The sequence below is a fragment of the Babylonia areolata genome, chromosome 14, assembly GCF_041734735.1.
Source record: "Babylonia areolata isolate BAREFJ2019XMU chromosome 14, ASM4173473v1, whole genome shotgun sequence".
Classification (NCBI taxonomy): Eukaryota; Metazoa; Mollusca; class Gastropoda; order Neogastropoda; family Buccinidae; genus Babylonia; species Babylonia areolata.
In genome coordinates this window covers 16466743-16493523 of record NC_134889.1, presented here as the reverse complement: position 1 = coordinate 16493523, position 26781 = coordinate 16466743, and the positions used below count along the sequence as shown (strand labels likewise).

Genomic DNA, 26781 nt, shown 5'->3' with positions numbered 1-26781 from the left:
CAATCTGTTTCCTTTTCTTTTTTTTCCTTTGTTCTTGTGTGGCACTGACCATAGTTAGTTCCTGGTCCAAAGTCATGACCAGCATCCACCATGTGGTTGCCAGCTGTCTCAAACGTCGTCATGCGGTCCTTCCGTTTCTTCTCCAGCTTTTCGTAAACCATGTCTTCCATACGATGATCTGCATTGATGGCAGTAAAAATGCTGCTTCATTGTAAACCATGTCTACCATACGACGATCTGCACTGATCACAGTAGAACTGCTGCTTTATTGTAAACCATGTCTTCACAATACAATACACAATACACAAACTTTACTGTCTATACTTTGGTACAGAGATTTTCTTTTTGGCAGCAACACATGTCCAACATAAGAAGAAAACAACAAACATATAAAATGAATAAAATGAATAGAAAATAAAAAGATAAATTAAATGGCACCAAATGGAAATAGCTATATGCAAATATACAGATTACTGAAATTTACGTGCCTCTCCATTTCAGTCAGCCAAACCGCATTGCACATCTACCCCCCCCCCCCCCCCCCCCCCCAACACACACACACACACACCACGCGCACTCACACGCACACATACATTCTCTCTCATCCCCTACTATGATCTGCTCTGATCACACACAAACTGCTGCTTTACTGCAAACCATGTCTTCCATACAATGATCCACATTGATCACACTAAAACTGCTGCTTTATCATAAACCATGTCTGCCATATGATGATCTGCATTGATCACAGTAAAACTGCTGCTTTATTGTAAACCATATTCTATGCGGTGATCTGCACTTATCACAGTAAAGCTGCTGCTTCATTATAAACTATGTCTTCCATATGGGCTTCTGTACTAATCATAGTAAAACTACTGCTTTATTCTAAATCATGGTAAACCGTATCATCTGTACAGTTATCTGCACTGATCATAGAAGAACTGCTGCTTTAATATAATTTCTCGCCTTTCATGTGCATTTCAGAATTGATAACAGTAAACCTGCTGTTTGTCACTAACCCAAACCCTAACCCTAGGACAAAGTGCTTTATCCCAAAGCACAGTGAACCATAATCATCCATACACTGATGCAGTTATCTGCACGGATCATGGCACAACCACTGAGCAGTTTTATTTAAAACCATTGTCTTTCATATCCTTACTTGCACTGACCACAGTTAAACTGCTACTTTATCATAAACCATGTCTCCCATATGTTTATAATTATAATATAAACCCTGTACTGATCACAAGATTCATAGTAAAACTGTTAATTCACAGGTCTTCCATACCTTTCTCTGGAATCACTATTAAACTGCTGCTTTATCATAAACCATGCCTTTTATTGGTCTAAAGTTCTATATATATTATGGTTATCTACACTGATTTGATCACAGAAAAACTGCTGCTTCATCACTTAATTTACCACCTATTTCACAGTCTCCCAGTCATTGTTTTCTTTCTCTGACAAAAATAATTAATAAATAATCAACTAATTTTATAAATAATAATAATGATAAGTAAACCCAGTAAACACACATTATTCTGAAAATCTGGAAGCCTGAAACTCAAGCATATCACATGAATAAATGCACACACACGCATATGTACACATACACAAACACTAAACAGTAAAATATACTTAAAATGAAAATGACAACAAATCAAAACAGGTTCTGGGGATGCAACTTTATAAGTAAAAAAACACCAAAAAAACTGACTTGGGTTTGGCTGGATAAGAGCCTCGGTAGCCTGTTTGATCTGGACTGTCCATTGCTTTGTCTTCTCAGCACGCTGCATCAGGTTTTCAAACTGAGCATCATGTTCCGTCTTTTCTGCTGTTCCAAGCTTCTCCTCAGTAAACTGGGACACAGAGTTGGTACCAATCCATACATTTGAATTTTGTCATCAATGCAAATGTGTGACTGACTTATTTAACTGTACATAAGAGATATAAATTCATTGTTAACAATAGATTACACTGTCATGTATACAAATGTTCAACACACTGCATAGTATACAGCGATGTATATTGATAATGGTGTACACTAATGACTTTTTTGGTTTTCTTGGCAATTCAGAAAATATGAAATGATTTTTTGATGAATGTGGAAGTTGTTCCCCTTTATTTACATTTTATAATTAAAAATTGCAGCACAAACTGACAAAGGTCACCCACACATCTGAGGCACTGATCTGTGGTTGTTACCATCTTACACCAGTTACAGCCAGCTTGAAAACTTGACATGAGCTTTGTAGCTGCATGTTGTGTGATGTGTGTGTGTGTGTGTGTGTGTGTGTGTGTGTGTGTGTGTGTGTGTGTGTGTTTTGTGTACATCTCTGTGTGTATAACATAAGCTGTCTGAAGGTATGTTTGTTTATGCAATATGTCTCCAAATCAAAGACATTTCACTTGATCCTTTTGCCTCCTAATATATATGTCATGATTTTTTTTTCTCTCCCCAAGATCCCAAGATCTATATGAAGCTTTGCTTTTTCAAATGGATTTTTCAAAAAAAACAAAAAAAAAGTACTGCAGTTCTGATATGGTCCTTTACATTCAGCTGGACTACATGATCAACAATGCAAAAATCTATACCTGGCATTCTGGGTGCAAGTCTTGTGGATCAATGAGAATTGTGTTATGATTAATAAACTGAATTCCATCCCACTGTCAGCGCCTGCTGAGTTAAGGATGGACATTTTTCTTTTAATCTCCCTTATCAATGCTATGTGCTAGCCAGATGCAAATGCATTTATCCATTCTGTTGTACACACATGGTTAAGATAAAAAATAGTCATGTTAATGATCCCATCCTGTATAATCCATGTCAGCATTCAGTGGGTAGAAACAGGAACAAATCCTGCATGCACAATCTGCAAGTATTGACCATGGTTAAAGTGATGGCCACTGATCACAAATAAAAAATTTTAAAAAGGTGTTTGGGGGCACAGAGAGGGACTGACAGACTGCGAGAGAGAGAGTTTAATAATCAATTTCATTTTATTTCTTTAACATCTGTTTGATTTCCACGAAAGCAAAATACATTCTACAGCTGTAAACGAATATAGTGCTTCCAAGCGCCTGTGTATGACACATTGTAAATGCAAAATAAGTAACCGCAACCTCAGTCGCGTCAAAATCAAACACGTCCCTAGACGATTTACAGCTGCAATGCAAACGTTGCGGGGGCGGGGACAGAGTGGAGGATGGTCGTATGGGGATGCTGTTCAGATTTTAGACCTACTTTCTGGTGGTCAACACTGTGCTCAATGCAACTAACCTGTACAGCCCTGTTGAACGCCGTAGAGGCTTCACCAGCAAACTTCTTAAACCTGGAGTTGAAATCCATTCTTACTGAGTAATGATTCTTTCCAAGTTATGGCACGATATCGTCTTCAACTAAACTGCAACTGCAGCAGCCACGGAAACTGACTGTTACAAATAACCAATCAGGGACTGTGCTAAAAATAGTTCTGCCACCACATTTTGCCATCCGCACAAAAGCAAAAAAAAGGTAAAGAAAACGAAACAATTTGTGATGAATATTCTACTTTTCTTTTTTCACTTGTCCCAATTATCTAAACAAAGCTTTGTTTGTTCGTTTTTGTTTGTTTTGCTTTCAGCAGACGTTAAGTGCGAAGCTACTTTGTTGCCAAGAAGTTGAGTCAAAATGGCGCCAGAAGCTTTGGACTTAATGGCAGGAGATAATAGCTTGTGAATATCCCCGTTTGTGATTGTGAGTATTTTCAAAATGAGTGCTCTGTGGCAGTCCGAATCTTATCGGCTGTGTTCAGTACATTTTGCTAGTTATTGTAATGATGACATTTTTATGTCTGATTTTATATCTGAACACATTCGTTATCGTGTCATATCATTTCACATCATATCATATCATATCATGCCATATCATATCATGTGTCATGGCTTTTAAGCTTTATCAACCATTTGCCAGATCAGTGGGACTTTTTTCTTCTTCTTTTCGTAAACTATTTATAAGAATGCGCAAATACTAATGTTATGGCTAGCTTCCCATGGAGAAATTTATTTTGAATCCATAACCTTTCCAGTGTTTATCTAATAAATTCTTAAGATTGTTAAGTGTTCCTACAGTGACAATGTTACTGGGCAGATTGTTCCAAAAGTTAACAACCCTGTTAGTAAAAAAGTGTGAAAAAGGTTTGATTTGGTGAATGTCTTCATTTGTTTTAGTGGGTGTCCCCTGGTATCAGTACTGTCTTTAAAGTGAAAAGAGATGTACTCATTTATTGAATTTGGTATGATATACCTATGAAACACCATTTGCAATGTTTGTTGTTGAGTAAAAGCAACTAGGGTCAATTTACCCATCTTTCAGAATATTAATCAGTAATTTCAAATTCTAATGTGTCAGTCGACACTGCCGTTTCTTTACAAACATACCATGTATCATGTATAAGTATAATGTGAGTGTGTGTGTGTGTTATTTGTGTGTGTGTGTGTGTGTGTGTGTGTGTGTGTATGACTCTATGTGTGTGTGTGTGACTGTGTGTGTGTGTGTGTGTGTGTGTGTGTGTGTGTGTGTGTGTGTGTGTACACGTATGCTTATGGTCCAGTGTTCACCAGTGATCAGGGTTTGAGGTCATGTTTCAGCATGGTGTTGTGTCCTCGGGAAAGGCACTTCACTCTGATTTTCCTCACTCCACCCAGGTGCAAACAGATGTACCTGACTTTGGTCAGGGAAGGTTAAAATGGTGGAAGAAGATGACTGGGCCCTGCCTTCCTGCACCAAGCCCCAGACACAGTGAATATGAACTCACTGCCTGTATGGCCTTAAAAGGCAACAGTACCTTGAACCTTTCAGTACATTAATCCTGGTGGTTGCAGAGCTGTTACAGTGCCACTGGATCCACAGAAGTGATGATGGACATCAACAAAATTCTGGACTTCCACCGCATGGTGATGCTGGCGGCGTCGCAGCAGGCCAGCGAGGACGAAACGTCCTGTGGACCTCTGTGCCAGCACCCGGCATGCTGGCACTCCAAGCGGCGCCAAGAGCGTGGTGTGTCGCGCGTCAAATCCAAGGAGTCTGAAAAGGAGGAGGAGGAGGAAAGCAGTAAGGATGTTTGTGTGTGTGTGTGTGTGTTTGAATGTGTGTGTGTGTGTGTGTTTGTTTGAGTGTGTGTGTGTGTGTGTGTGTGTGTGTATGAATGTGTGTGTAAATGTGTTTGTGCACATGTAAATAATCATGTGTGTATTGTGCGAGTGTGTGTAAATGTGTGTGAATGTATGCATGTATTTGAGTGTGTGTGTGTGTGTGTGTGTGTGAGTGAGCGTGCGTATGTCAGTGAATTTTTATGCATGTGTGAGTGTATGTGTGTGTGTGTGAATGAAAGTATATGCTTCTTTCTTTTTTTTTTCTGTGTTTTCCAGTGTGATAACAAACACGTTTATTCATTCATTTGTGTGCCCACAGGACTGCCCACCATGTCTTACTACAACATGCTGGACGACTACGGGGAAAGCCCCAAGGACCGTTACCCAGCACGCTTTGGCGGTCGTGCTCCACATGAACGCAGCTCCTCTATGCGAAACATTTCTCAGCCTCTTCGCTCTGCTGCCAGGTACTTGAGCACAGGTCACGCTGCTTCACTTGTGTGCATTGTTAGCATCCAGTCTTACCCCCCATGGGGTTGCTGGGGGTCATTTTATGTTTTGCATCCCTGTCTTTCTGGAACAACTGTTTTAGAAATTGCCTGTTTTTGATGTATGGGCACCATGCAAATGTCAGTAACAATGATGATAATGATAATAATGATAATAATAATTGTATATAGTAGTAGTAATGATGATAATGATAATAAGGATGATGATACTTGTTGATAGTAATAATAATAATAATAATAATAATGATAATGATGATAATAATAATGTTAATGATGATGATGATAATAATGATAATGATAATAGTAATGATGATAATAATTATTGATATTAATACTATAATAATAATAATAACAACAACAACAATGATGATGATGATGATAATGTTAATGATGATGGTGATAATAATGATAATAGTAATGATAAAGTAATGATAATGACAATGATATTGAATCAATGATAATAATAAGAACAACAATAATAATAATAATAACCATGATAATCATCATAATGATAATAGTAATAATAATTATAATAACCTGTTTGACTCCAGTTTCAGCATGACTCTGTACAAGCATTGATGATAATGATAATACTTCTTCTTCTTCTTCTTCTTCGTTTGTTGGCTATAACTCCCACGTTCACTTGTATACGGACACGAGTGGGTGTTTACGTGTATGATTGCTCATTACCCCACCATGTAGGCAGTCATACTCCGTTTTCGGGGGTGTGCATGCTGGGTATGTTCTTGTTTCCATAACCCACCAAATGCTGACATGGATTACAGGATTCTTGATGTGTGTATTTGATCTTCTGCTTGTGTATACACACAAAGAGGGTTCAGACACAAGCAGGTCTACACATATGTTGACCTGGGAGACTGGAAAAAAATTCCCCCAGTTGCCCATGAGGTGCCATTTCCGCGATTCGAACCTGGGACCCTCAGATTGAAAGTCCAACGCTTTAACCACTCAGCTATTGCACCCGTCTAAAAATAATACTGACCTGTTTTGACTCCAGTTTCGGCATGACCCCCGCCCCTTACGCCACACCGGTCAGTCCCGACAAGGCATCAAGGTCATCGGTGCAGCCCGGCCTGCGGGTGGTGGAGGTGCAGGAGGTGTTTGATGCCAGCGACCTCAACAGTCGTTGGGACGAAACCTTCATCACCAAGCAGTTCCTGGTCTGGGTACCCAACCCCAACCGCTCATCCTCCAAGAAACCGTTACTGGCCATCACAGACAGGTGGGGAGAGAAGGGTTGGCTTTGTGTGTGTGTATGTGTGTGTGTGTGGTACCGGGAAGGGGGTAGGATGAGATTGTTGGAGAGAGGGTTTGAAAGTGTGTTTGCCTATCTGTGTGTGTGTGGGGAGGGAGAGAGGATGTGTTGGAGAGAGGGTTTGAAAGTGTGTTTGCCTATCTGTGTGTATGTGGGGAGGGAGAGAGGATGTGTTGGAGAGAGGGTTTGAAAGTGTGTTTGCCTATCTGTGTGTATGTGGGCAGGGGGTGGGGGCAGGGTGGGGGGAGGGGATGTGTTGGAGAGAGGGTTTGAAAGTGTGCTTGCATATCTGTGTGTATGTGGGGAGGGAGAGAGGATGTGTTGGAGAGAGAGTTTGAAAGTGTGTTTTCCTATCTGTGTGTATGTAGGTGGGGGGAGGGGATGTGTTGGAGAGAGGGTTTGAAAGTGTGTTTGCCTATCTGTGTGTATGTGGGCAGGGGGTGGGGGAGGGGATGTGTTGGAGAGAGGGTTTGAAAGTGTGTTTGCCTATCTGTGTGTATATGGGCAGGGGGTGGGGCAGGGTGGGGGGAGGGGATGTGTTGGAGAGACGGTTTGAAAGTGTTTGCCTATCTGTGTGTATGTGGGGAGGGAGAGAGGATGTGTTGGAGAGAGGGTTTGAAAGTGTGTTTGCCTATCTGTGTGTATGTGGGGAGGGAGAGAGGATGTGTTGGAGAGAGGGTTTGAAAGTGTGTTTGCCTATCTGTGTGTATGTGGGGAGGGAGAGAGGATGTGTTGGAGAGAGGGTTTGAAAGTGTGTTTGCCTATCTGTGTGTATGTGGGGAGGGAGAGAGGATGTGTTGGAGAGAGGGTTTGAAAGTGTGTTTGCCTATCTGTGTGTATGTGGGGAGGGAGAGAGGATGTGTTGGAGAGAGGGTTTGAAAGTGTGTTTGCCTATCTGTGTGTATGTAGGCAGGGGGTGGGGGGAGGGGATGTGTTGGAGAGAGGGTTTGAAAGTGTGCTTGCATATCTGTGTGTATGTGGGGAGGGAGAGAGGATGTGTTGGAGAGAGGGTTTGAAAGTGTGCTTGCATATCCGTGTGTATGTGGGGAGGGAGAGAGGATGTGTTGGAGAGAGGGTTTGAAAGTGTGTTTGCCTATCTGTGTGTATGTAGGCAGGGGGTGGGGGGAGGGGATGTGTTGGAGAGAGGGTTTGAAAGTGTGTTTGCCTATCTGTGTGTATGTGGGGAGGGAGAGAGGATGTGTTGGAGAGAGGGTTTGAAAGTGTGTTTGCATATTCATGTGTATGGGGAGTGGGGGCGGGGTGGGGGGGGGGGCAAGGGGATGTGTTGGAGAGAGGGTTTGAAAGTGTGTTTGCCTATCTGTGTGTATGTGGGGAGGGAGAGAGGATGTGTTGGAGAGAGGGTTTGAAAGTGTGTTTGCCTATCTGTGTGTATGTGGGGAGGGGGTATTTGTGTTGGAGAGAGGGTTTGAAAGTGTGTTTGCCTATTCGTGTGTATGGGGTGTGGGGGCGGGGTGGGGGGGGGGAGGAGATGTGTTGGAGAGAGGTTTGAAAGTGTGTTTTCCTGTGTGTATGTGGGGAGGGGGTGGGGGCAGGGTGGGGGGAGGGGATGTGTTGGAGAGAGGGTTTGAAATTGTGTTTTTTCCTATCTGTGTGTATGTGGGGAGGGGGTATTTGTGTTGGAAAGAGGGTTTGAAAGTGTGTTTGCCTGTCCGTGTGTATGTGGGGAGGGGGTATTTGTGTTGGAGAGAGGGTTTGAAAGTGTGTTTTCCTATCTGTGTGTATGTGGGGATGGGGTAGGGGGTGGGGGGGCATATGTGTTGGAGAGAGTGTTTGAAAGTGTGTTTGCCTATCCGTGTGTATGTGGGGAGGGGGTGGGGCAGGGTGGGGGGAGGGGATGTGTTGGAGAGAGGGTTTGAAAGCATGTTTGCTTATCTGTGTGGGGACTGCGGGTAGTGTGGGAAGGGTTTGAATGTATCTGAAAATATCAAAGATGTGCATATAATGTTATACAGAGAGACAATGCAGTCTTCACATGCCCTGTTCTTTCTCTCTATGTCTCCCCCTCTCTCTTTCTCTCATACTCTCTCTCTTTGTCCTTCCATCTCTCCCTATCCCCTGTTACTCATTCTCTCTCTCTCTCTCTCCTCTCTCTCTCTCTCCCACCCTCCCTCCCTGTCTCTCTCCCCATCCCCCTCACTCATTCCATCTCTCTCCCTCTCTTTCTCTATGGTTCTCTAACTCTCTCTCTCTCTCTCCCTGTCTCTCTCCTGATCTCCTCTCTCTCACTCCCACTCTTTCTCCCTCTCTCTCTCTCCCCACTCTTCCTCTCTTACTATCTCTCTCTCTCTCTCCCTCTCTCTCCCCATCCCCTATCTCTCATTCCCCCCCTCTCTCTCCCCTTCTCTCTTTCTCTCCCTACCCCTCTCCCTTTCGCGAATCTCTCTCCATCTGTTTACCCCCCCCTCTCTCTTCCTCACTAACCAGCACTGTGTGTGTGTGTGTGAGGGCAGGGAGGAGGGTAGCAAGGCAGTAGCCAAGACACTGAAGTCCCCTGTCTCTCCCTTTCTCTCTCTCTCTACCCCCTGTCTCTCACTTTCTCTCTCTCTCTCCCCCCTGTCTCTCTCTCTCTTCCTCACTAACCAGCACTGTGTGAATGACAACAGGGAGGAGGGCAGCAAGGCAGTGCCCAAGACGCTGAAGTCCTTCCTCTCTCTCCCTTTCTCTCTCTCTCTCCCCCCTGTCTCTCATGCCCCCCCCCTCCCCACCCCCTGTCTCTCTCCTCCTGTTTCTCTTTAGAATAGAATAGAATAGAATAGAATATGTCTTTATTACCAAGTGTACCGGGGTCACAAGAAATGTTCCTCACTAACCAGCACTGTGTGTGTGTGTGTGAGGGCAGGGAGGAGGGCAGTAGCCAAGATGCTGAAGTCCCCTCTCTCTCCCCCCTGTCTCTCTCTCCACCCTCCTATCTCTCTCCACCCTATCTCTCTCCCCCTGTCTCTCTCCCCCCTGTCTCTCTCTCTTCCTCACTAACCAGCTCTGTGTGTGTGTGTGTGACAACAGGGAGGAGGGTAGCAAGGCAGTGCCCAAGATGCTGAAGTCCCCTCTCTCTCCTTTTCTCTCTCTCTCTCTCTCTCTCTCTCTCTCTCTCTCTCTCTTCCTCACTAACCAGCACTGTGTGTGTGTGTGTGTGTGTGTGTGTGTGTGTGTGTGACAACAGGGAGGAGGGTAGCAAGGCAGTAGCCAAGACACTGAAGTTCCCTCTCTCTCCCTTTCTGTCTCTCTCTCTCTCCCCCCTGTCTCTCTCTCTCTTCCTTACTAACCAGCACTGTGTGTGTGTGTGTGTGTGTGTGACAACAGGGAGGAGGGTAGCAAGGCAGTAGCCAAGACACTGAAGTTCCCTCTCTCTCCCTTTCTCTCTCTCTCTCCCCCCTGTCTCTCTCCCCCCAGTCTCTCTCTTCCCCCTGTCTCTCTTCTCCCTCCCTCTCTCTCCCCCCTGTGTCTCTCTCTTCCTCACTAACCAGCACTGTGTGTGTGTGTGTGAGGGCAGGGAGGAGGGCAGCAAGGCAGTGCCCAAGACACTGAAGTCCCCTCTCTGTCCCTTTCTCTCTCTCTCTCTCCCCCTGTCTCTCTCCCCCCTGTTTCTCTCTCTCCCCCCCCCACCCCCCTGCTCTCTCTCTCCCCCCTGTCTCTCTCCCCCCTGTCTCTCTCTCCCCCCTGTCTCTCTCTCCCCCCTGTCTCTCTCTCCCGCCTGTCTCTCTCTCCCCCTGTCTCTCTCTCCCGCCTGTCTCTCTCTCCCCCCTGTCTCTCTCCCCCTGTCTCTCTCTCCCCTGTCTCTCTCTCCCACCTGTCTCTCTCTCCCCCTGTCTCTCTCTCTCCCCCCCGTCTCTCTCTCCCCTGTCTCTCCCCCACCCTGTCTCTCTCCCCCTGTCTCTCTCTCCCCCCTGTCTCTCTCTCTCCCTCCAGTCTCTCTCTCTTCCTCACTAACCAGCACTGTGTGTGTGTGTGTGTGTGTGAGCAGGGAGGAAGACAGCAAGGCAGTGCCCAAGATGCTGAAGTCCCCTCTCTCTCCCTTTCTCTCTCTCCCTCCCCCCCCCCTGTCTCTCTCCCCCTGTCTCTCTCCCCCCTGTCTCAATCTCTTCCTCACTAACCAGCACTGTGTGTGTGTGTGTGAGGGCAGGGAGGAGGGCAGCAAGGCAGTGCCCAAGACCCTAAAGCCCAAGGACATGACAGAGACCATGGTGCCGGTGCACATCCAGCATCTGAGGGAGGACACAGTCCTGGTATGTAGCGCACCGATGTCTCACCGCTGTCATACCTCCACACAGCTGCACAGTGACACAGCGACATGGCACACATGGTGACACATACAGCGTCACAGCGGTACCACAGTGTCTTGTCACAATGCCACAACACTGCTGTCATACCTCCACACAGCTGCACAGTGACACAGCGACATGGCACACATGGTGACACATACAGCGTCACAGCGGTACCACAGTATCTTGTCGCAATGCCACAACACTTCTGTCATACCTCCACACAGCTGCACAGTGACACAGCGACATGGCACACATGGTGACACATACAGCGTCATAGCGGTACCACAGTGTCTTGTCACAATGCCACAACACTGCTGTCATACGTCCACACAGCTGCACAGTGATACAGCGACATGGCACACACGGTGACACATACAGCGTCATAGCGGTACCACAGTGTCTTGTCACAATGCCACAACACCGCTGTCATACCTCCACACAGCTGCACAGTGACACAGCGACATGGCACACATGGTGACACATACAGCGTCACAGCGGTACCACAGTGTCTTGTCACAATGCCACAACACCGCTGTCATACCTCCACACAGCTGCACAGTGACACAGCGACATGACACACATGGTGACTCAGCGTCATAGCGACACAGCAACTTCACCGCACAGCAAAACACTTAAAACAGTGACACAGCAGCACAGTGATACAGTGACATGGCACTCACAGTGACTCAGCGTCATAGCGACACAGCAACATCACGACACAGCAAACACCAAAACAGTGAAACAGTGACACAGTGACGCAGCAGTATCCCAGCATACCAACACAGCATTATCATAGCAAAAGCAACACAGCTACACTGCAACTTTGCAACACCACTGTCGCACAACTTTCTTCTTCTTCTTCTTCGTTTTGTCGTCGTTGTTGTAGTTGCTTTTTTCAAATGGTGGGGAGTCACGAATACAGAAAGTAGAATCTGCCAGAACTGAAAACCTGTTATAGTAGGGAGTCGCAAACAAGGAAAGTAGAATCTAGCAGAACAAAAAATCAGTTACAGTAGGGAGTCTCAAACAAGGAAAAGTAGAATCTGTGCCAGAACTAAAAATCTGTCTCAATAGGGAGTCACAATGAAATAAAGTAGAATCTGTACCACAACTACAATTCTGCTACAGCAGGGAGTCACAAATATGGAAAGTAGACTGTACCAGAACTGAAAGTCTTGTACAGTATGGAGTCATAAATATGTAGACTATCAGAACTAAAAATCTTATACAGTTTGTAGTTGCAAATAAGGAAGGTAAACTTTGTACCAAAACTGAAAACCATACAGTACAGAGTCACAAATAAGGAAACTGGAAGGAAAACCACTTGCTTTCCTGTGTGAGTAGAATAGAGTAATGGAAGCATGCTGTCTTTATTTGGGGTATGGACTGTGAAATATCATGATAACACCTGTATTTTCAACAGCATTTATTGGTGTAATGTTGTTTGGTATACATAGCACCAATACAGGCGACGCAGTTCGGTGGGGTTGTAATGATACTGCCTTTATATGTGAAGCAGAATTGTGTAGAATGATGATGACATCTTAATGTCTGTGGCAGAGGTATAGACATGCAGTGTAATGATAACTTCCTTTACAATCTCTCAGGCGGACTGGAGCGATGCTCCCTTTGAGGTAGACAAGGTAAATAATGATAGTGCTCTTTGTGAGGTAGGCTTGCATGATGGCAGTATATAGCGTGTGAAGTTAGCTGGTCAGCTTTATGGCTGAAGTGAAATCATGCCATGTCGTGCTGCCTCTCTGCAGAGTAGTGTGGTGAAGTAGTGGTTTTAGAGCTACACTAGAACCTCCGATAACAACCCCCCCGCCCCCCACCCCCGCTCCCTCTCCACAACAACACTCACCCTCATATGACAAATAGAATTAAGACGGGTATTTTTGTACACTCTGGTACCATTTTTATCCTCTTCAGGACAACTTCCTCACTCACTGTGACACTTCATCCATTTTTACGTTCATCTCATACATATGTGAAATCTTGCAAGACTTTCCAAAGGTTGTGCTGCATAATATTTAACTGAAGTTTGCTCTCATAAGAGATGATCTGTTGTGGAAACTGATGGTTCTCTTGTGGTTCAACACAAAAGTCGTATTATACTAATGTCGTAATGGCTTCTTGGTTTCGCAAATCCACATCAATTTCCAGTCATGATTGCATGTTTATAATCGTACATGAATAGTGGTGCAGCATTTGAAATGCTACATTATCTACAGTTGACATCTCTCTCATTCATTCTCTTTTCTACCCATGTGTGCATCCCTGTAGAGTCCTACCCCCACAAAGGCTATTTCCCATGATGTTTTTCAGGCTGCGTTTGAGAGCGTCTGTTGTGCTAATTTGCAAGATGGTCTAGGATAGTGTAATAGAAGCTTGCAGTTTGTGTGAATCAGAGAAAGATGGTCAAGGATAGTGCCTTATTTACCATGACTTACAGGAAATTAATGCACATGTGTCATTTCCTTGGTAGTCAGATATCTCTATGAACTGTCTTTTAACATTGAATTTCCGATGGTAGTTGAATATCTCAGTGAATTGGCTATAAGTGTTGACTTTCCATTTATAGTAAATATCTCTATGAATTGGTTGAAAATGTTAAATTTATGTTGGTAGTTGAATCTCCCTGAAATGTTTGTAAACATTAAAATTCCACTGGTAGCCAAATATTTTCATGAATTGTTTATAACCATTTCCATTGGTAGCTGAATATCTTTGTGAACATTATTAAACTCCATTTATAGTTGAATATGTCAATGAACTGTTTGCATACATTGAATTACAATTGGTAGTTGCATATCTCAATGAACTGTTTGTATACATTGAATTTTAATTGGTAGTTTAATATCTCAATGAACTGTTTATTACCAATTCCATTGGTAGCTGATTATTTCAATGAACTGTTTATTAACACTTCCATTGGTAGTTGAATATTTCAATGAGCTGTTTATTAACATTTCTGTTGGTAGCTGAATATCTATATGAACTGTTTTTAAACATTGATTTTCATTGGTAGCTGTTTGTAAACACAATTGTGATTTCTGTCAGACCATATATAGTGTCAGTGTCTCTGGTGAGGCAAGCATGGGTGGACAGCAGTGGAACAGACAATTTGATTCATAGATCAGGCTAGTTCAAGTTCTGTTGGAGATCTCCTCAGATTTAAAAGTTTATCAGTTTGATTCATAGATCAGGCTAGTTCAAGTTCTGTTGGAGACCTCCTCAGATTTAAACGTTTTTCAGTTTGATTCATAGATCAGGCTAGTTCAAGTTCTGTTGGAGATTTCCTCAGATTTAGAAGTTTTTCTGTTGTTTTAGACAGCATAAAAAATATATATATATATAAAATCATTAACTTAAAAAAAAATAATAATCAACTTAAAAAAAATGTAGTGAATTTGATGTTCTTATTGGTTTCAAGTCTTTTGAGAATAATGTACTGAAGATGAAAGTGAGAAAACAGGAAAATGACTGCTGTGATCATGTTCTTAAAGCATTATGGATTGGGGAGAGCATTGTGTAGGTTCTGTGTGTTCAAGAACACAATGTTTGTCGGCTTTTTTTTTTTTTTTTTTTTTTGAGTTTGTGTGAGTTGGATTGAGAGCTTGCTGGCATTTTTTTAATCCGCTTTTTTGCATTTCAGTATGATGATTGGCCGGTTTTGAAGGTAACAAATCAAATTTGTTTTCCTCCCACTCCCCATGCCCACTCCTTCGCGCCCATTTTCTTTCCCTCTCTTCCAAAATGTGTAATGTGTCTTTCTGCTTTTAGTTTGCAATCTCTCTTCTTCTCCCCACCAATTCTTTTTTTCTTTTTTTTTCCCCTTCCTTCTTTCTTTCTTTTTTTTTTTTTTTTTTTTTTTTCCATTTAACAGTATTCTGTTTTAGTGGGACAGTCTGATTCAGAATGAGCGGTGCTGTCTGTTAATGCACACTGCAAATGTGGTTGTTAAAAGCTGGAATCGCAAATTTTTTTTCTTTCTTTCTTTCTGTTGCATGGCCAACATCAACTGGGCGATGACTCTGTGTATTTTCATGTCTCCATAACCCGTTGAACACTGACATGAATTACAGGATCTTTAATGTGCGTATTTGATCTTCTGCCCGCATATACACATGAAGGGGGTTCAGGCACTAGCTTGAAAGGGGTTCAGACACTAGCTTGAAGGGGGTTCAGGCACTAGCTTGAAGGGGGTTCAGGCACTAGCTTGAAGGGGGTTCAGGGTTCAGGCACTAGCTTGAAGGGGGTTCAGGCACTATAGCATGTGTGCACACAGGCTGACCTGGAAGATCGGAAAAATCTCCACCCTTTACCCACCCTGCGCCATTACTGAGACTGGAACTGGGGACCCTCAGACTGAAAGTCTAGTGCTTTAACCCCTCGGCTGTTGTGTCCGTCAAAGATGACAGGAACAACAAATGAGTTAGAACCAGGAGAAGACAGTACAGAGAAGAAAGGCTCAGTCAGTGTGTGCATGAGTGGAGGCCCATATCTGGCTGTGGAAGAGCCAAAGTGAAGGGAAAGCCCTCTGGGCTGAAGACGTGGTGAGCTGTCGCAAGTGAATGTATCAGACTGATGAAGAGACGGGCACAACAGCCAAGTAGTTAAAGCATTGGACTTTCAATCTGAGGGTCCCAGGTTCAAATCCCTGTCACGGCACCTGGTTGGTAAAGGATGGAGATTTTTCCGATCTCCTGGGTCAACAGATGTGCAGACCTGTTAGTGCCTAAATCCTATTCGTGTTTATGCAGAAGATCAAACCTACTCGTTAAAGATCACATAATTCATGTCAATGTTCGGTGGGTTATGGAAACAAGAACATAACTGGCATGCATCCCCCAGCCCCCAGGCCCCCCCAAAACGTAGAATGACTGCCTACTTGGCAGGGAGTAAAACGGTCATACACGTTAAAGTCCACTCATATTTGCAAGTGAATGTGGGTGCTGCAGCCCACCAACGAAAAAGAAGACTGATGAAGTAGCTGGAGAAGAAACCTGACATAAATGTACACACCTGCACAGCATCACGTTTGTAAAGAGGATAGTGCGATTCTGGACAATCTTCAGATTTTTCGTTAGGTGTCATATACTGAACACTGTCAAAAGTGGTGCAAACTGGGCCAATCGGTTAGCTCTGTTAGCCAAATTTTGCAGCTAACGCAGTGCTAAGACACCTTCGCCAGGCCCGTACCGAGTCAACAAGTATTGACTTGATGTGGAATCTCACTCAAGATATGACCTCATAAAGATTTCATCGATAGAAGATAAGACGCTCACTCACGTGCACATATGAAGACAAGTCTCACTCAAGAAACTTCCACATAAATTATCATCAATAGACAACCGATGGTTTGAGACACTTATCAAGTGCACACGTGAAGAGAAATCTCACTCAATAAACACAGGTATAAATGTTTCATCAACAGTCAGCACATGGCTTGCTCAGTCTCTCATTCTGAAAGCCGCAGCATCAAAGCAAACACTGACTGCGCGCCGCGAATGCTGAAAGAGGAGAGGAGAGAACTGTTGATATGGCTTGGCTGTATTGTTCCTATCTTTCCCTTGACCTCCCCCTTTCTCCCCCTGTGTTTTGGGAACTTCCGGTTTCGGTGCCTAACTTCTCACTGCCACGCAGTCTGCTGGTCAGGTGTGCACTGGGTTAGTTCGGATCCGTAACGGGTGGATGGCATTTCATGGCCTGCACATGTAATGATGTGTATGTTCTTTTAGAGCTTTGTCAGGTGGGGAGAGGAGGGGGTACTGAACAGTGAAAAGACAGTGTGTTATGTACAGTTGTATGCAGGATACTTAAATGGGTGTGTGTACTGGATGCTTGAAAAAAACAAAAAAATGTATGGACATTTGGCATTATGGATGTTCAGATGGATGATTTATGGGCATGTTCAGATGTGTGCATCAATTATTTCCATTTTATTTGTAGATTTCACACATTACCTTTTTTTTTTTCCTTAACTTTGTTCAGAAATAAATGAGGAAATAAATAAAATCAAAGTCAATATATTTTTATGCGAGCAAGAAATGAAAAAAAAAAAGAAAAAAAGAAGAAAAAAGAGTACAGAAAGCCTTTCGTCTTTAGTTTTCATCTTCTTATTATCAGTCTCTGCTTGGTACTGGTATGCTATGATGTCCATAGTGCAGTGAACATGCCACTTAGTGAATGATCTTTTAGGATAATGACAGCTTAATGATCCGAAAACAGACACTTTTTTCTTTCCACCCTGTTTTCTTGATTTCTAATTGTGTTTGCTGGTAAAACACCTGTCCCATTTAACTGGTGTATGAGTTCATCTCTCCTGTGAACGGTTCTGGTGTTGAACTTTTCCAGGGTTGTCATCTTTTTTTTCTATTCTGTTTCCTCTTGTTTGTATCTGCTTTGTTTTGCTGTGCTTCTTTCTTACTTACCTACTTTCTTTCTTTTAACTCACTCAGTACGGCCAGTCCTCTCTTCTCCTCTACACAGACCCCTCGGATGTCCAGTGGGTGTCAGAATGACCCAACCTTTAGCTTCCGTCGTCAGAATTGTGGTATTCTTTGTCAACATTCATGTCTTCAGTATAAGAGCCTTCCGCTTGCAATATTTTGATGATGGTAATTGGGGTGAAATGCTGTTAACGTCGTCTCTTTCGCCGTTCGTATGGAAAGAGTTAACCTATTCCAATTGAAAGAAAAAAAATACAAAAAAACAAAAACCAAAAAGAAACCATAGCCAGACAAGGTACCAACTCAGCCAATCAGTCACACTGGTCTATTTGATTTTCTTTCTTCTCCAGTTATGAAGATGAATTTGCGCGTCTTATGTCTGTGGACAGTTTCTAATTGCAGTGCTTGTAACACTCTACCGACTCAGGTGATCAGTCACTCTCGTCTGTTTGATTTTAAAAAAATTTTTCTCTCCAGTTATGAAGATGAATTTGCGTTATCCAATGTCTGTGGACACAGTTTTTAATTGCAGTGCTTGTAACACTGTGTGTGTGTGTGTTGTTGGTGGTGTTGTTGTTCAGCAGCAATTTGAAGTCCTTTCACCAAGAGTGATATCAGGAGAGAAAAAAAAAAAAGAGGGTTGGGGGAGAGGGTAGGAAGTAGGAAAGGGGTTTGTGGAATGTGATGTAATGAACAGGACATGGGAAAAGTAGTGTGTGTGTGTGTGTGTGTGTGTGTGTGTGTGCGTGCATGTGTGTGCATGTGTGTGTTCAATCTTTAGTTTAGCGTCTTTTCACTATCAGTGTGTGTGTGTGTGTGTGCGTGTGTGTGTGCATGCATGTGTGTGTGTGTGTGTGCGCGCGCGCGTGCATACATGTGTGTGTGTGTGCGTGTGTATGCATGCGTGTGTGTATGTGTTATTTCTTAATGCTTTGATATTTTACAGTTATTATACGTTTTTTTTTTTATAAGAAATAGAAAGACAAACCCTACATCTGTAATTCCTGCTATAGGATTGTTTGATAAAGAAAAAAAAAAAAGCGTGCATACGTGTCTGTGTGTGTGTGTGTGTGTGTGCATACTGCATGTGCTTACCATATATTCTGCACATGTTTAACTCCCGTTTCAATTTGCCAGATTTATATCTTCTGTCACCGTTTAAATGATTGCATATCATCATCGTCCTTTTGTCATGTTCATTGTTCACTTGTGGGAGTGTGTACATGTGTGTGGGTGTGCACAAGTTTGCTGAACATGACCCACTTTCATTCTTGTTTTATTTCAATTATTTGCCTTCTATGTATCTTTCATCTTTACTATTTTTTTTTTTTTCAAAGTATTTACTTACTTGTCTATTTTGTTTAATCATTTTGATGTCATTTCATGTTAATGCTTTACACAGGCTTCAAAGGCCTGACAAGCTTGTTGGGTAAATGCCAGGCCATGCAACTGCTTTTTATTCTATTTTAGTTTATTCTATCTCATTCTTTAAATACAAATGAATCCTCCAAGGATCAGTGTGTATGCTTTGACTCTTTACGCTTTGACGCCTCCTTGAAAATGAAACTGATCATCAGAACTTTGTTATTCTTCTTTTTTTGTTTTCATGACGCTTTGTGCAGATGTTACAATGCAGCGTTTTCGTGTTCGTCTGTCATACAGTGTTCTTATGTTTGGAACGAGCAGTTGTGTTTTGTGCTGTAGCTAGAAGTGATCATTAATTTTGTCATTCCAAATCATCTGAATTTGAAATGGTTACATAACAGAGTTAATGAGGTTTGGCGTTTGTGTGTGTGTGTTTGTGTGTGTGTGTGTGTTGTGCATGTTGTGTGTGCATGTTTTGTGTGTGTGTGTGTGTTTGTGTTAATTGAACTTAAGGGATAATTTTTTTTTTTTTTAATTTTTTCTAATGCTCCTGGAAAATTATCCCTCAAGTTCAATTAACTGCTTAAGTAAGGCGTTCCAAAAGTGGATTTCTATGTGATGCAATGCAGGACAGTGTTCTAATCACAGTGGTGTGTGTGTGTGCGTGTGTGAGTTCAGATGTATGTGTTTTTGCTTTTGTATGTGTCTGTGTCTCACAACATAATTTGTGTGCTATAAAACCCCAAAAACTTGTAATGTTAATAGGCAAACACGTTGTTACATCTTTGGTCCAGAATCTGATTTGATGTCCAGATTTTTTGTGACATGCATGATGAAAAATAGAACTTGATAGTTTTACAGGTTTTATGCAGATTTGTATAATTTACCTCATGCTCTCAACACAGACTGCCATTTCGATGTGAACCTGATGTCTACAAATGCTTTTATTCAACACTAGTATTTTCACACTGTGAGAATTATTAAAAAAAAAAAAGACAACAACAAAAAACAATGTATTGACTGCAGTTGAATTGAAAATATGAAAAAAAAACCCACCACAATTTCTATAAAAGCCAACAAATAAAGATGTTTGAAACACATCATGTTTCAAGCATAAACAGAAAAATCAAAAAATGTCTGTAACAGGAGGATGTGTGTGTGTGAAACAGAAACGACAGGACAGATCGCGGTCCCCTATCTTTTCGAAGGGCACCTATCCCAAAACCCCTTTCTCAGGGCTCAAACCTGACGTGGACACCGAAGGGTGAGTGTTTTCTTTTTTTTCCTTTTTTGACTCACTTGTGTAAACAAAGTGAGTCTATGTTTTAACCCTGGTGTTCGGTTGTCTGTGTGTGTGTGTGTGTCCGTGTGTCTGTGTGTCCGTGGTAAACTTTAACATTGACATTTTCTCTGCAAATACTTTGTCAGTTGACACCAAATTTGGCATAAAAATAGGAAAAATTCAGTTCTTTCCAGTCATCTTGTTTAAAACAATATTGCACCTCTGGGATGGGCACACAAAAAAAAATAAAAAAAGAAGCCTAATTATATGCAAACTGCATTTACTGTTATATTTATATTTTTTGTATTCTCTAAACTTGGCACTTTGACCTCTTATTCTGACACAACAACAAGAGGAGTCATTATTATCATTTTTTGTTCAAACAGGAACTTCTTTTGCTAAGCATGGAAGTTTTATTTATTTTGCAAACGTTTTGGTGCAGATAGTAAAAAAGGGAAATTACTCTGTAATTAATGCTAGGGGACTTAATTTATCACAAGTGAGTCTTGAAGGCCTTGCCTCTCTTGTTTTTTTGTTGTTGTTTTTTTTTGTTTCTTCTTCATTTTTGTTGTTGTTGACATCTACAACTGTATCTCCAAGACAAAGCGGGTTCAGAAGAAACAATTTATTTACCTTCCACAGTTCTTTTGTTGTTTGACTTTTGTCATAAAATGTTATTATTATATCTGTTTGGCGGGGACAATAGCCGAGTGGTTGGAGCGTTGGACTTTCAACCTGAGGGTTCCAGGTTTGAATCTCGGTAACGGCGCCTGGTGGGTGAAGTGTGGAGATTTTTCTGATCTCCCAGGTCAACATATGTGCAGACCTGCTTGTGCCTGAACCCCCTTCGTATGTATATGCAAGCAGAAGATCAAATATGCATGTGAAAGATCCTGTAATCCATGTCAGCGTTTGGTGGGTTATGGAAACAAGAACATACCCAGCATGCACACCCCCGAAAACGGAGTATGGCTGCCTACATGGTGGGGGGTTAAAAACGGTCAGACATGTAAAAGCCCACATACAAGTGAACATGGGAGTTGAAGCCCACAAACGAAGAAGAAGAAGAAGGGGAATATCTGACATGAGATTTGTTTCGTGATGATTGATTGAAAAAAAAAAAAAAAAGGAAAGGAATAGATAAACACACTCTTCCACATTCACATGCATGGAGAAAGAAGGAAAGGGGAGAGAGGAGGAGAACAGTAATTGGTTTTTTTTGGGTTTTTTTCATGGTGTGGTTTTTATTTGTTGTTTGTTTGTTTGTTTTGTTGTTGTTTTTTTGGTTTGGTTTGGTTTATATTTCCTTTTTTTTTTTTTTTTTGCCTGTGTGTGTGTGTGTGTGTGTGTGTGTGTGTGTGTGTGTGTGTGTGTGTTTCGCTCGTTTGTTTTCTTCTTTGTCTCAGTCCTGTTGCAGGATTATTTTTTGTTGGTTTTGAATACTGCAAGTTACACAAAAGCTTGTCAAATCAAAGTAATCTTTCTCTTTGGCGAAAGAGTTAGAGAGACTCTTGTACATTTATTTATTAGCAATCTTTTCCGGTGCAACTTTTTCATTTACATTTCGTGTTTTGTTTTTGTTGGAACACACCGGTCAGCTGTGTCGTACATGAGATTCGAGAGCGCATCCAGAGCAGGTTGCCACTTTTAAACAATCTGTGCTAGACTTTTTTTCTTTCTGTCTCCTTTTTTTTTTTTTTTTGTTGTTGTTGCTGTTGATTCCTCTTTTTTAATTGCTGGTAAATGGAGCTTCAGAGCACAACAAATCATTCACATTAGAAGAAAGACCAGTTGAAAGTAATAATCTAATATATATATGTATATATGTATTTGTGTATGTATATATATATATATATATATATATATATATATATATATATATATGCACCGAGAGAGAGAGAGAGACAGAATTGTGAGCTCTTTGTTGTTCACTTTATACATACTGGTAATTATTTCAGACATATTTTGTTGAATTCCTTCATGATGAATTCCATACAAGTGGAGATTATAGTTTGAGGTGTTTGGAATTATTTGTTGTTTATTTGTTTGTTTTCTATGATTTTATATTTGTTTGTTTTTTTGTTCTTTTTAACTAATGTTCTATAAAACTACACATGGCTGCATGGCTGAGTTTGTGGTTTGAGACAATGCAGGAACACGACATAAACTTGGGAGGAAGTTTTTTGACAACATAAGATAGTGGGTCTGTTTGATTTTGTTGTGCTCTGAACCCAGAACGATGTAAGCAAAACCAAAAGGGAGGGGGAGGCTGATACCTTGCTTGTGCTAGCAGCTTTTTTTTTTTTTTTTTTTTTTTTTAAGCTGCACAGTATCAACAGTAAATTTCAAACTGCACAATAATTTTTTGGGTTTGTTTTTTTGTTTTTTTCTTTGTTTGTTTTTTTACATGTGATTTATCTTTGACAGTTTAAAACTGCACAAATGATTTCATCTTTGATAGCTTTAGAATGCACAGATGAAGTACCTGTACTAATCTGATTCAAGAGGGCTTTCTGTTTGATGTTTACTGTTACGCCAATGTATTAACAAGAGTTGATTTAATTCAGCTCTGTGATTTTCTGTCTTTTCTTCTTTTTTTGGGGTGGGTAGGGAGGGGGGGGGTGTCTTTTTTTTCCCTCAGCTTTTTGTTTGGTTTATGCTGGGTTTTTTTTTCTTTTCTAGACAGAACATTGATGGCATTGTTTACTGTCAAAAGGACCCATTTCCATGTTCAGTCTATTGTCCAAATTCAGTGCCCGCTTTCAAAACTTCTCTCAAAATACACATTTTCTTTCACACTTATAATTCAGTTCAGTGGTATGATCACCATCTAGAAGTTCTGTGCTAGAAGTTTCCTCTTTCCAGTTGCTGTTTTTGTTTCTTGTTTTTTTCCCCATTTCTTTTCTGTCATCTGTGTCTCTCCTCGATTTTTCCTGTTGCTGCTGGTCTATTCATCTACATTTATTTTTGCTAGAAATATGTCAGTTTTCTTCTTTCTTTCTTTTTCTTTTCTTTTTTTGAGGTGTGTGTGTGTGTGTGTGTGTGTGTGTGTGTGTGTGTGTGTACATGAATTGTTATGTTTACATTGAGGTTAATTGCTTTAATCCTCTGGCAAAAGCTTGAGAGAATGGTCAAGAGCAGAAGAGCGTGTCCTCGGTTTATGAATGTGCCATAACTGTGCTAAAATATGCCTGATTTTGATTCTTCTCTTGACGGGCGCAATAGCCGAGTGGTTAAAGCGTTGGACTGTCAATCTGAGGGTCCCGGGTTCGAATCACGGTGGCGGCGCCTGGTGGGTAAAGGGTGGAGATTTTTACGATCTCCCAGGTCAACATATGTGCAGACCTGCTAGTGCCTGAACCCCCTTCGTGTGTATATGCAAGCAGAAGATCAAATACGCACGTTAAAGATCCTGTAATCCATGTCAGCGTTCGGTGGGTTATGGAAACAAGAACATACCCAGCATGCACACCCCCGAAAACGGAGTATGGCTGCCTACATGGCAGGGTAAAGAACGGTCATGCACGTAAAAGCCCACTCGTGTGCATACGAGTGAACGCAGAAGAAGAAGAAGAAGATTCTTCTCTCTGTCAGGGGGAGGGGGGGGGGGGGGGGGGGGGGGTGGTGGGGGCAGTCTTTAGATTTTCAGTCCTGTGTGGTTGGCTGGACTGTATGATTAACAAAAGGTAAAGCAAATGATTTAGTTTTCAGCGCTTAAAACGGTGTTCCTGGCTGAGTGAGTGAATGAATGAATGTGGAGTTGTTGTTGTTGTTGAGTTCATGCAGTTCACATATCTTTTTAGTCTGAAAGTTGTTTCCTTTGTTTATTCATTTTGTTGAAAAGCAGTAACATACAGTGATTTTTATTTTATTTTATTTTTTTCTTGCTTTTTGATTTCGAGAGTGGATGAGCCCATGAAATGTTCAATTAAAAATAATGCATCTCATGGCACTGGAGTGCACTTTAGTGTGACATACTTACATACATGGTTGAATGTTAAAAGTTTTACTTTTGTAAAGATTCCACACACTGTCCATGCCTAAACTAGTGCAATAGTGCAGTTTGATTTGAGGGGGGAGGGGGAGGGGGGAGCTTGGTAGATGAATACGCAACCAGTTTGACTTTTGGGGCTTGCTAGACCAGTTTGACTTTTGGGGCTTGCTAGATGAATACACAACTAGTTTGACTTTTGGGGCTTGCTAGTTGAATACACAACTAGTTTTACTTTTGGGGGCATGCTGGGCAAATACACAAGCAGTTTGACTTTAGGGCTTGCTAGATGAATACATAACCAGTTTGATTCAGTTGCTAACTCACCATTTGATTGTCAGGAGTGATGGAGTGAGGTACAGTGCGGATGTGGAAGATACGTACAAGAGAGAGAGAGAGAGAGTGTCTTCATGGACGTATATCTGAGTCTTTTTGTGTATGTGGGTGCTCATATGGGTGGGCAAATGCATGTGTGTGTGCATGTTTTTTTAATTGTAGACAACAGCAGCTTCTCAACTGAAAAAGAATGATAAAAATAACCCCACATCTCTAACTCCACCAAGTCAATGCAAGCTTTGATCCTAACATTTTCAAGTGGATGCTCAGTCCTGTTCCTCTCATGTAACTGCCCTTATCTGTTCTTCTGACATACCTGTCCTTACCTGTTCTGACACACCTGTCCTTACCTGTTCTAACACACCTGTCCTTACCTGTTTTTCTCACATACCTGTCCTTACCTGTTCTAACACACCTGTCCTTACCTGTTCTTCTGACATACCTGTCCTTACTTGTTCTGACACACCTGTCCTTACCTGTTTTTCTCACATACCTGTCCTTACCTGTTCTTCTGACATACCTGTCCTTACCTGTTCTGACACACCTGTCCTTACCTGTTCTAACACACCTGTCCTTACCTGTTTTTCTCATATACCTGTCCTTACCTGTTCTTCTGACATACCTGTCCTTACCTGTTCTGACACACCTGTCCTTACCTGTTCTTCTCACATACCTGTCCTTACCTGTTCTTCTCACATACCTTTCCTTATCCTGTTCTTCTCACAAACCTTTCCTTACCCGTTCTTCTCACATACCTGTCCTTACCTGTTCTTCGCACACACCTGTACTTACCTGTTCTTCTCACACACCTGTCCTTACTTGTTCTCACACACTTTCCTTACCTGTTCTCACACACCTGTACTTACCTGTTCTCACACACCTGTACTTACCTGTTCTTCAAACACACCTGTCCTTACTTGTTCTCACACACTTTCCTTACCTGTTTTCACACACCTGTCCTTACCTGTTCTCACACACCTGTCCTTACCTGTTCTTCAAACACACCTGTCCTTACCTGTTCTCACACACCTGTCCTTACCTGTTCTTCTCACACACCTGTCCTTACCTGTTCTTCTCACACACTGTCCTTACCTGTTCTTGTCACACACCTGTCCTTACCTGTTCTCACACACCTGCCCTTACCTGTTCTCACACACCTGCCATTACCTGTTCTCACATACCTGTCCTTACCTGTTCTCACACACCTGTCCTTACCTGTTCTCACACACCTGTCCTTACCTATTCTTCAAACACACCTGTCCTTGTTCTCACACACTGTCCTTACCTGTTCTTCTCACACACCTGTCCTTACCTGTTCTTCTCACACACCTGTCCTTACCTGTTCTTCTCACACACCTGTCCTTACCTGTTCTTCTCACACACCTGTCCTTACCTGTTCTTCTCACACACTGTCCTTACCTGTTCTTGTCACACACCTGTCCTTACCTGTTCTTACACACCTGTCCTTACCTGTTCTGACACACCTGTCCTTACCTGTTCTTCTCACACACCTGTCCTTACCTGTTCTTCTCACACACCTGTCCTTACCTGTTCTTCTAACACACCTGTCCTTACCTGTTCTTCTCACACACCTGTCCTTACCTGTTCTTCTCACACACCTGTCCTTACCTGTTCTTCAAACACACCTGTCCTTACCTGTTCTTCTCACACACCTGTCCTTACCTGTTCTTCTAACACACCTGTCCTTACCTGTTCTGACACACCTGTCCTTACCTGTTCTTCTCACACACCTGTCCTTACCTGTTCTTCTCACACACCTGTCCTTGTTCTCACACACCTGTCATTACCTGTTCTTCTCACACACCTGTCTTTACCTGTTCTTCTCACACACCTGTCCTTACCTGTTCTTCTCACACACCTGTCTTTACCTGTTCTTCTCACACACCTGTCCTTACCTGTTCTCACACACCTGTCCTTACCTGTTCTTCTCACACACCTGTCCTTACCTGTTCTTCTCACACACCTGTACTTACCTGTTCTTCAAACACACCTGCCCTTACCTGTTCTTCTCACACACCTGTCCTTACCTGTTCTTCTCACACACCTGTCCTTACCTGTTCTCACACACCTGTACTTACCACTTCTCACACACTGTCCTTACCTGTTCTTGTCACACACCTGTCTTTA

The 26781-nt window shown here is 42.2% G+C and overlaps 2 protein-coding genes across 9 annotated transcripts in view; one reads left to right on the top strand and one right to left on the bottom strand.

Annotated features, from left to right (window-relative positions):
• The window catches only part of LOC143289871 (endophilin-B1-like), a 29606-nt gene extending 26154 nt beyond the window's left edge, over positions 1-3452 (bottom strand). For both annotated transcript variants that reach the window (XM_076599076.1, XM_076599077.1), the window contains exons 1-3: positions 3284-3452; positions 1721-1862; positions 50-178 (exon numbers count right to left, since the gene is read on the bottom strand). In XM_076599076.1, coding sequence (XP_076455191.1) covers positions 50-178; positions 1721-1862; positions 3284-3352 — 340 coding nt within the window. In that variant the 5' untranslated portion in view covers positions 3353-3452. The remainder of the gene's footprint in view (positions 1-49; positions 179-1720; positions 1863-3283) is intronic.
• Positions 3453-3662: 210 nt separating this feature from the next.
• LOC143289868 (uncharacterized) overlaps positions 3663-26781 on the top strand; it is a 41761-nt gene continuing 18642 nt past the window's right edge. For 2 of the 7 annotated variants that reach the window (XM_076599075.1, XM_076599069.1), the window contains exons 1-7: positions 3663-3739; positions 4867-5095; positions 5456-5603; positions 6664-6888; positions 11063-11165; positions 14863-14886; positions 20194-20288. In XM_076599075.1, coding sequence (XP_076455190.1) covers positions 4900-5095; positions 5456-5603; positions 6664-6888; positions 11063-11165; positions 14863-14886; positions 20194-20288 — 791 coding nt within the window. In that variant the 5' untranslated portion in view covers positions 3663-3739; positions 4867-4899. Of the gene's footprint in view, positions 3740-4866; positions 5096-5455; positions 5604-6663; positions 6889-11062; positions 11166-12811; positions 12848-14862; positions 14887-20193; positions 20289-21904; positions 21944-26781 lie in introns of all 7 variants that reach the window. The other 5 variants (XM_076599074.1, XM_076599068.1, XM_076599072.1 and 2 more) reach the window with 4 other exon arrangements.